The following is an 11,094-nucleotide window of genomic DNA, read 5'->3' as shown; positions in this document are numbered from 1 at the left end:
AGATTCAGGCGGGCCAAGTTCAAATGTAATTTGTCTTTGCCACAGGAAGAATATGTGAAGATGGCTGTAAACGGCCTAGAATTTAAACTTTGCAAGAAGTTTGAAGGTGTACAGTTCCATGACTTGTTCGACTTGGCTGTCAAAGTGGCTAAGTATGAAGAGCTCCTTCATGAAGAGCAAGATAGGAAGAACTCTTCCAAGGGCACCTACTATCGTGATCCTAACTATGAGGTGTATACCACTGAAACTGAAGGGGAGTTTGAAGTAAATGTAGCCGAGCTCAACATAAAGAAGGCCTATACTTGTGAGGCCTTGACAAAACCAAAGTCAGCCACGGCCAACTTGCAGGCCATCTCTGGTTCTATGTAGAAAGGGGCAGACTCTTCTAAAAGTTACTCTTTTGACATCTCTAAAGCCGAGCAAATCTTTGATTTGCTCATGGCTGACAAGTAACTGATTTTCACAGCGGGCCACAAGATACTGTCGGCTTCAGAAATGGCCGAGAAGGAGTATTGCAAATTCCACAATTTGTGGAAGCATTGCACTAATAATTGTGTTATCTTCCACAACATTGTGCAAAAGGCAATCGAAGATGGCCATTTTAAGTTTCCAGAAAAATCAGAAGTCATGGGTGTTGATGGAAATCCTTTCCCCAAGGTTGTTGCAACAAATGTTGCTTCCATGGTTCTGGAGCATTCCAAAAAGGAGGTGGACTTGGTAAATCCAGCGACCAGTGGAAAGTTGGAAATTCCAAAGGCGGCAACATTTATGGGGAAGACAGTAGCTAAGTTGGAGAGGCAACTCCGAGAGGCCCAGATTGCTTTAATCTAACAAGGTTGTTGCCCCAAGTGTAAAGTTCAGAATGAAGGTTGCCGTAAAGACTTTCCAAAAGAGAAGTAGAATGAAAAGCCCTCCAACAGTGACTGGGGTCAGAAAAGGAAAGTCCATGACCGGCTAACTTTCCAAAAGGTGGAAAACATAGTTACTGTAACCATTCCAGAGAAGAAAAGCCGGGTTCATCCATAAAGAATGGCAGCAGAGATGAAATCTGAAATTCTTCCAAAGAATTTGGAAAGGAGTAGAATTTCCTATCAGCCAGGTTCTCATCCTCCTAGCAGAAAGTTTGAAAGTAGTAGACGGTAAGATAAAGGTTCTGAAGGTGACAGGCATTCCAGGCCAAGAATGGCCTCGGAGGTATGGGTTAGAAGGGAAAATGAGCGTCTCCAACAAAGAATGGTTAAGCCTCCCATCTAGCAAAGTAACAGGTGGGAGAGGCTTGATCATCCTAAGTTCCCTATCCATGATGATTCCTATATGACCCGCCCACAAAAGTGAAGGCAACAAAGGAAGAGGGCTGATAGAAGAAGGTTATGGGAGAAAGACCATAGCTGGTCCAACTGGCCAAAGAAGACTACTAAGCCGTCAGACTTATCAGAACTTCCAGCTAGAGGAAAGGAGAGAGATCCTGATGATTTGCTAGATCTTGATTTAGAGGTTGGAAATTCCTTGACTACAAACAATCCTCCTACGAAAGATGAAACAGATTTGGAAATTCCCAGCAGTTCTAGTAGCAGCAAGAAAATTTGTTTTGGGAGCCTTCCAGGTGAATTTACTTGCAATATGGTAGTGGTTCTTCCTTTGTTTTTTGAGCCTCAGCCAAATCAGCAAATTCAATGGAAGGAGATGTAGTAGATACAAGTCCTCCCATGGAAAGTCTTGGACAGTCTAGTTCTGGGCCAACCATTATAGAACCAAATAATGGTATTCAAATAGAGGAGGTCTTTGAAGATGAAGCTGAGCATCTCCAGAAATTAAAGGGGGTTGTGATTGAAGAGAACAGCCTCACGAGGCCAAAGAAAATTATGTTGGAAAAATCACCATATGGCATGACTCAGCAGCTTAAACCTTTGTACATCAAGGTGCTAGTGGAAGGAAGGCCTTTGGCAAGAGTTTTGGTGGACAATGGTTCGGTGTTGAATGTTATTCCAGTCAATGTTATGCGCATGCTCGGAAAGTCCCCTGAAGATATCATTCCAACTGATGTGTCCATTAGTGAATTCATGGGAGGAATAGTGAAGACGCAAGGAATCCTACCATTGGAGTTAACGGTGGAAGATAGAACTTCCATCACAGCCTTCTTTGTTATTGAGTCTACAGCGGCTTATAATTTGCTCTTAGGCTGCGAATGGATTCACCCAAATTTTTACATTCCATCTTCGCTCCATCAAATGCTAATATTTTGGGATGGAGATGAGGTAAAAGTGGTGGAAGCTGATAACCGGCCATTTGTGGCAAGGGTTTATGATGTAGATGCTAAGTTATATAGTGAAGAATTCGTTCCAATCAGATTTATTGGAAAGGATAGCAAGGGTCGTCCAAGGAAGGCCACCATGAGAAGGACTCTTATGGAAGAAGATGTAAGGGAGTTTTTCCAAGAAACACCAAGGCCAACAATTTTACCCAAGGCCGGTGTTCAGCAATACATTTCAAACAAAAGTTTTTATGGAAAAGAAATCTAAAGAAAATAGAATACTTGGCCAAGCGGTTAACTGCTGCCTTGCCAGGTTGAAAGCATATCTAGCCGAACTATGGTTGGAAAGGGCTGCTATTGCTGGTACTTCATTTTCAACCAATGTTTTGGAGATTATGAAAGATACTGAAGACAAGTTGGATGCTATCCAGCTGACAGACTTGAAGGTGGCGCCAACGAAGTTAGACGATCTCAAGGCTGAAGTATAAGATCCATTTTTGGAAGTTAATCTTGGAACAGAACAAGACCCTCGGCCTACCTACATCAGTAAGCTTTTGGAACCAACCTTTAGAGAAGAATTGATTTCCTTACTTGAAAAATACAAAGATTGCTTTACATGGACCTACGAGGAAATGCCAAGTCTTTCCAGAGAGCTGGTAAAGCATAAGTTGCCAATTAAGGAAGGTTTCAAGCCTTTCAAGTAGCCTCCAAGAAGGATGTCCCAAGAAGTTGTTCTAAAGGTTAAAGAAGAGATAGAAAGGATACACAAGGCTGGTTTTATAAGAACCGCCAGGTATGTTGACTGGATTTCTAATATAGTTCCAGTTGTTAAGAAAAATGGCAAGCTAAGGGTATGTGTGCATTTTCAGAATATCAATCTTGCAACTCCAAAAGATGAGTATCCCATGCCTGTTGCTGACCAGTTAGTAGATTCTGCTGCCAAGAATGAAATTCTTTCATTCATGGATGGACATTCCAGGTACAACCAGATTTACATTGCAGAGGAAGATATTGCCAAGACAGCCTTTAGATGTCCAGGTTCCATTGCAACCTTTGAATGGGTTGTCATGCCATTTGGGTTGAAGAATGCCGGAGCAACATATTAAAGAGCCATGAATGCCATATTCCATGACATGATTGGCCATTTCTTGGAAGTCTACATTGATAATGTGGTCATCAAGTCCTCGGTTAAAGATCAACATCTCTACAATTTGAAGATGGCTTTTGAAAGGATGAGGCAGCACAAGTTAAAGATGAATCCTTTGAAGTGTGTTTTTGGGGTTTCAGCTAGAAATTTCCAAGGTTTCTTGGTCCACCAAAGAGGTATTGAGATAGATCAAAATAAAGCAAAGGCAATCATTGAAGCAAAGCCACCGTCCATCAAGAAAGAGTTGCAGCGATTTCTCAAAAGCAAAGGCAATTATTGAAGCAAAACCACCGTCCACCAAGAAAGAGTAGCAGCAATTCCTCGGCCAGGTTGGATATTTAAGGAGGTTTATTGCCAACCATGCTGGAAAGACTCATGCTTTCTCCCCTTTGCTAAAATTGAAGGATGCTGAGGAATTCAAGTGGACAGAACAGCACCAGTAAGCCTTTGAAGGTTTGAAAAGCTACCTGGCCAACCCTCCAGTGTTGATGCCTCCAATCAAGAAACGGCCTTTAAGATTAAACTTATCGGCCGCCAATGAGTCCATTGGAACTCTATTAGCTCAGAATAATGAATGGGGGAAAGAGCAAGCCATATATTATCTAAGTAGGGTGCTCACTCCAGTGGAATGTATGTACACTTCCATTGAAAAGTTGTGCCTTTCCTTATACTATGCGGCTATGAAGTTAAGAACCTATATGTTGCCAGTGGCCGTATATATCATTTCTCAAACAGATTTGATTAAGTATATGCTTTCAAGGCCTTTGATTACTGGACGTATTAGAAAGTGGTCATTGGCCTTAATGGAGTTTTCCTTCAAGTATATTGCACAAAAGGCAGTCAAAGGCAGGGGGGTAGCAGAATTTCTAGCAGATCATCCATCCACTAAGATAGATTCAGAAATATGTGATGAGGTGGATAATCTCTACCTTGACTACACACCTTGGACTCTCATGTTTGATGGATCAAGCACTCATGATGGAGGTGGAGCTAGAATAGTCATCATTTCTTCGAAAGGAATGAAAACCAAATTTTCTTTCTTCTTGGATTTCAAGTGTACAAACAACCAAGCTGAGTACGAGGCACTAATTATTGGGCTGGAGATTCTGCTAAAGCTAAAGGTGGAGAAGGTCCAAATTATTGGAGATTCCAACTTGATACTTAGCCAACTATCTGAAGAATATAGATGTCTTAACTGGCATCCAAGGCCTTTCCACTCTTTGGCCTTAGAGTTACTTTGCTAGTTTGATGATTTCCAACTCAAATATTGGCCTAGACATTTAAATATGGAGGCTGATGTTCTAGCACAATTAGCCTCTCGAGTGAAAGTCCCACCGGGTGTGTAAGAAGCTCTGATCACAATTAAAAGGACTTTTCCTTCGGTAGAGTTACGGTATGAGATGGCAAGTCATTTCCAATCTGAAGAGCCAGAAAGAATCAAACCTGCCAATAAGCCATGGGAGGTTTTCAATATTGATATAGATGGATTAGATTTGGATGCTTGGAGAACACCAATTATCCAATTCTTGCAGGAGCCTAGCTCCAAAGTGGACAAGAGAATTCAGCTTTTCGCACCACATTACAATCTGATTGATGGGGACCTCTACAAGAAGAGTAAGGAAGATGGACTTTTGTTAAGATGCCTCGAAAAGGATGAGTCCATGAGGGTAATGGTGGAATCACACCTTGGAATATGCGGAGCACATCAAGCTGGAATCAAGATGAGGTGGCTCCTTAGAAGGTATAGTTATTATTGGAAAGGTATATTGAAAGATTGCATAGAATTTGCTAAGACTTGTATTGCATGTCAAGAACATGGCCCGATCCAAAGAGTTCCAGCTATTAATATGCAGTCGATAGTAAAAATATGGCCATTTAGAGGGTGGGCTTTGGATTTTATTAGAAAACTAAGGCCTCTATCTTCAGATGGCCATACTCACATAATGGTGGCAACAGATTATTTCACGAAGTGGGTTGAGGCTATTCCATTAAAGACCTGTGAGCAGTCAACAGTGATTGATTTCATCAAGAAGCACATTATACACAGGTTTGGAATTCCAGAGACTATCACCACTGACAGAGGTTTTTCCTTTGTTGGAAGCAAGGTCTTGGATTATTGTGCTGAGTGTGGTGTACAAATGATCAGTTCCACTCCATATTTTACCTAAGCAAATGGACAAGCAGAAGCTTCCAACAAAGTAATTCTCAACATCCTTAAAAAGATGATTGAGGATCATCCAAGGGAGTGGCATCACTTGCTTTCTGAAGCTCTTTAGGCCTACAGAAATTCAAAAAGGTCAAGTACGGGCATCACACCATATATGCTTACATATGGGCATGATGTCGTCCTTCCAATGGAGATGACTATGCAAGGGTGGCTTTCCAAAATAGACTAACTCCAGCATATTACAACCATGCCATGTTGGCAGAATTAGAAGATCTTGATGAAGTTCGTCTCAATGCCTTAGACCATATTATTACTCAAAAGAAGAAAGTCATGCGAGCATATAATAAGAAGGTCAAGGCGAAGACATTCGTTGAAGAAGACTTGGTATGGCAAGTCAAGTTTCTACCAGGAGTCAGAACATTGGAGTATAGAAAATGGACTCCTAATTTGGAAGGTCCTTACTTAGGAGAACAAGTCCTTGGAAAAGGGGCTTATAGATTAATGGATATAGATGGAGGGTCTTATAGGCACCCTGTGAATGGTGTGTACTTGAAAGAGTACCACCCTTCCATCTATGAAGATTAGAAAACAACACTCATTCAACCGGCCACATAATGTGGCTGGTACCTCCCCTTTCCAAGTTACCAGAAAGTTGGAAAGGAGGAATGTTGACCATATTTTGGTCATTCTGGTAGCTAAGTCAAAATGGAGGAAGGATTCATTCCAGTAAGTGGCTAAGTACTTGGAAACGTACATTGGCTAAAGTTAGGAAGCGGACTTAGTTGAATTTCCAAGATCAGCTGATTTCTTAAGTATGGAAGACTTCATTGAGGAACTGGCTACGCTACGTGTTCCAGCATCTGTTCATACTGGAAATTGTTCATCTTGCTTGTATATACATGCATTTCCATTATGGCAATTTCTTTTATTTCTTTGAATTTCCTTTGTTATGGAAAGCCAATTATATGGCTATGCCTTATTGTAAATATATGTGAAGAAATTTTCCAGTTTCAGTGACTTAGAAATTTCTTTTCCATATAAATTATGAAAGAGGCATATGCAAAAGGTTGGGAAATAGAACGTTATCTCATTAGATACTAGATTTCATTACAAAATTCAAAAATGGCCTCCGAAACCTAGGATTGGCCATGCAAAAGTACCCATTACTTATTTCTTGTCCACAAGTTTTCCAAAAACAACCACACGATAGAACCACAAAGAGAATCACATGAGATCAAATAGAGGCAAGAACACATCCAAGTTCATTCCAAATTTTTCCTTGTTTCTCCAAGAACAGCCACTGCTTTAACCTTTGCATCCTCAAATTTAGGAAAGGCTTCAACTCGCTTTTCCCATTCTTTCCTTAAAGGCTCGGACGCATTGACAAGGGCATTAGCTGTTTGGTCCAATTCAAGTTCTTCACGTTCTACTTGTTCCAATTCCCTTTGAATTTTGGCCAGTTCTTCATTCAGTTCTTTCTTGATCATAAGCTTTTCAGCCCGATCCTTGATTTCTGGGTAGGATTCTAAGGAGAGTTGGAAATCCTCAAAAGCCTTATCTCTGAGCTTGGGTTCCTTTTCATACTCAGAAATTGCGGAAGTACTAGAACTTACATGGCTGACAATGAATTGGAGTTGACGTTGCAGCTTAGTTAAGGCAATTTGGATAGATTCTAGAAATGTAGGATGTTTTTTGAGGGTCATGATAGTGCTGGCCAGACTTTGGTGGAAAGAAACCACATCTTCTATATCATGGGCAAGAAAAGTCAATAATTTCTATTAAGCTACCATGATAGCATCATCCGAAGGTCCTGGAAGTGTGAGGACACTGGCACTTAAAGTAGAAGTACTGGAAGATTTGGTGGCCTTGATCACTTTGTAAAGATCAGCCAAGGTTGGAAGGGCTCTCCTCTGCATCATAAAGGAGGTTGAGGTAGATAAGGAAGGAGTTTCCTGAAATGGAAACAAGTTTCTATTAGATAGAAAGAAAGAAAGGAGGTGAAGTGTAAAGGAATGAAGACTTGCCTCTAGGATGAAAAGAGTATGACCAGTAGCAGTTCCACCAGTTCTGGAAGGAATGGATATTCTAATAGTGGAAGTTGGAATGGGCAGACTTTTCTCATTCTTGATGGTCAAACTCTTCATAATTGAAGCTTAAAGCTCTCCTTGTGCAACTTGTTGATCCAGGTGGATATTCATGAAATTGTGTCCTATAGTAGAGCCCTATTGGTCAAGTTGAAGTTATAAATGTTTTAAAGTGTAAAGTAATGAGATAGAGAATGATAGGGATTGAGACTTACCAAAACAAGCTCTTTGGATGACTTTGGTTTCTTGTGTTTTGGGGAGTCTCCAGTTTGTTTGAACTCTTCTATTTTTTCCAATTCAGGCATGATTTTCCTTTTAGCTTTTCCAATAACTTTTCCGGAAGGGCTACGCATTTTTAGGGCTTTGTTGGAATGCTGAGTAGCGGTTCGCCCTTTGGAAATGTCAACTTCTCCATTAGAAGAATCTTCATCAGAAGAGGATAGTTGGGGCTGAAATTCCTTTTTGACAATGGCCAGTCCCTGTGAGAGGAAATATAAGTAAGGTCCAGAAAATGGAAAGTCAAGTTCAACCAAGTTGAAGTACCTAAGAAGTTTTTCCTTTCCCCTCGCTTTGTATAAAACATCATCTTCCTCTTCTGGTATTTCCTCTTCAACTTCTTCCACTTCCTCATCATCATCACTTGAGGAAAGACTCTCAACACTTACGTCACCACTTTCGGCTACACCCTCAATTTTACTAGCCACTGTGGTGGTTTTCTCTCCACCTTCTTCCTCTTCACTTTCTTCGAGTATTTCCTCTTCTTTATCTGAAATTAACCAAGTCTCAATATATGAAGGGTTGATGGATTTCAAAAGGGAATGGAATTTACAATAAATACATTAATACTTGGACACAGAGGCTTGAAAGATGCCAGTATGGAATCACAGATAGCCTTATGATTCTTGGTTCGGGTGGAGGAGATATAAGCTGACCACCATACATCGAATTCATTGGTTGATTGAGGCTTGCTAATATGGCCTTTGAAATTAAAAGCTATTTTTTCTGCTGCATAGGCTTGGTCAATCGCTGCAAATTGTTTAGTATCTGTAAGACGAACACGTTGGTCAAAGAATCTATTGTAAGATTTGCAGGGTGGCAAAGGAATCATTTGGGTAAAGCCCATTTGCCTTGCTAGTTGGGTTGGGTTATAGAACTCAACGCCACAGAAACTATTCTTCAAAGTAGGTTGAGCAGTGCTGTAATGGAGGTCACGAGCAATAAGGAAGCTGGCCCAAATATTTTTCCAATCTTCAGAATGTTTCTTGGTAGACACTCAGGGAGATGGAACCAACCATGATGGCATGCGACCAATGGCAGTGAATGGATCAAAGAACTCATCGTTTCCAGTCTCACATTGATTGTAGAAATATTCAAAGTTTTCAACAAAGCTGAAAGGAGAAGGATCTGCGGTTGCCAAAGAATGGCACAGAAGGGATTTTCCAGTTGGAGTGATTAGGGGTGAAGTTCTGTTTTAGAAGTACACCTTAAGCCACATTTGTAACAACCAGAAGAGGCCTTGGAACCTTGAAAACTTGGAAGTAAGGAGATTGTGAAGACCTCTGTATAAATGAGAAAGTACAAGGGGAGCTAATGCTAAGTCTCCATTTCTGGCTAGGGAAACCGCCACTTGAACAAAGTCTTTTGTGACTTGACCAGATGGAACGCATAGCAAGTGGCTAGAAAACCAACAAATCAGGAAAGCAATGTGCTCATCTTCTTGAACTGGGCCGGTTTGCCTACAGTGTTTAATAAAAGGGAGATAGGAGGAGATAAACTTCTTACTTCTAGTGGTTTTGGTTGGAAAGAGGAATTGTTCAACAAAGAGGGTGGCACTTACGTCATCTCCATGAAGCTTAAGACCTGTGATGCAACAAATATCTCTCAAAGTAGGGCACATCATTCCACATTTAAGATACAGAGAATTGGTGGTTGAAGACCAAAAGAAAAGGGCTAGAAAGAGGAGGTTCGGATCAAGTGTTACGGAGGACTTACTGATTTGGATAATGTCACAGATGCCCTATTTCTTCCACTGTGAAGAAATTTTCTCGTCCTTGGAAAGATGACTCACCCATGAAGACCAGGATGAACGATATATTGGCCAGTTTCTTATGCTGAATGAGGGTTTTACTCTTTTCCCTTTCTTTGAAATAGGAGGGAACTCTGAATCGAAAGGGAATGGAAACTTACTAGAAGGGTAGAATTCGGCTAATTCAGAGGGGGCCACGTTGGCAAAGGCTGGACCCAATCCAACTGAGGAGTCTTTGAAGTGAATCAGAGGTTCAAGATGAAGTCTAGCAGGGTTTAGAGACTTCAAGAGTACTTGAACTTGGTGACTGTGGCTTCTAATTTTGGTTTTGGTTTGAACAGAAGAAGCTGCCAGGGATGAGCTAGAAGTTGGCTTGGAAGGTTTCTTAGGAGCCATGGTCTGTAATTTTTTCGTGGATGGAGATGTCCTTTAGGGTTTCAGAAGGAGGAAAAATGATAGAAGGAAAGTTATTGGTGAACGATAAGGATGGAGAAGATTTATATAGGAGTTGTCAAAGAGGCATTAAGGTTTAAGATACGTTTTTTAGGGTGAGTAGTTGAAGGATTTCAAAATTCAAAAAGAGTAATAACTAGGATGGTGAGGTTTGACAGCTTTTAGCCGTAAATGGATAGGATTTCCTTTGAGATTCGGGATCATTGATGGAAGAGATTGTTTGTAGAGGAAGCCGAGGGAACAGTCACGTGTGATAGGGATTGTTTCTTTTAAATGATTATTTTGAGTTTTCCAAGAGTCCAAAGGCATGTTAACAAGAAGTTGGGTATAAGTTTTGAAATAAGAAAAAGGAAAGTCAAGAGATTTTTATGGGGAATCGTCTTTTGGGGGCACATGATACTTAGAGGGGTTGGTGATTGGAGGTAATTAATATTGTAGGTGCTAAGGGGATTAATTGTGTTAAGTATTTAAAGGTTAAAAACCATGATGGTGGTATGTTAATGGCGGAATTCAGATCCCACACCTTATTTTTAGGAAGACCCACAAGGCATGGAATTTAGGGGGCATATGTTTATTCCATTATTTTGCCGAATGGAAAGAAGACAAGTGGAGAGTTTTAACAAGCATGCCATATTAATTTAGTATTCCAATAATCCAAGAATATGAGGATGTGACGTGGAATTGTTAAGGTGGATTATTAATAGAAAGAAGTAACATGGCAAGTTTTAATGGAACTTGCCATGTTAGAGTAAGATATTAATAAATATTCCTTTGGAATATTAATTCTACGGGAAATTAAAAGGAGTGGTGAGTCCCACTAGGACTTACCAAACTTAGGATATAAAGTCCTAAAAGAACGAGAAGATTGCATGAAGAAATTACCATGAGTGCAACTTCATGAGAAGGCTAAAGTCAAAGATTCAAACAACCAATAGTTTATTGACACATGGTGAGTTTTATTCGACT

General features: G+C 40.5%; 1 protein-coding gene across 1 annotated transcript; it reads left to right on the top strand.

The window, feature by feature from the left end:
• Positions 1–3,886: 3,886 nt before the first annotated feature.
• LOC132270428 (uncharacterized) lies at positions 3,887–4,642 on the top strand. The gene has a single exon (XM_059771608.1). The coding sequence runs from the start codon at positions 3,887–3,889 to the stop codon at positions 4,640–4,642; it is 756 nt and encodes a 251-aa protein (XP_059627591.1).
• The last annotated feature ends 6,452 nt before the right edge of the window (positions 4,643–11,094 follow it).

This window comes from Cornus florida, unplaced genomic scaffold (assembly GCF_030987335.1).
Source record: "Cornus florida cultivar Cherokee Brave unplaced genomic scaffold, ASM3098733v1 CherokeeBrave_3.0.0_Hap2_Chr08, whole genome shotgun sequence".
Classification (NCBI taxonomy): domain Eukaryota; kingdom Viridiplantae; phylum Streptophyta; class Magnoliopsida; order Cornales; family Cornaceae; genus Cornus; species Cornus florida.
This window is presented reverse-complemented; position numbering and strand designations above follow the sequence as displayed.

Bases quoted from the DNA above. Each gene is read 5' to 3' on its own strand.
- LOC132270428 (XM_059771608.1), top strand. From the start codon at position 3,887: ATGCCTCCAATCAAGAAACGGCCTTTAAGATTAAACTTATCGGCCGCC.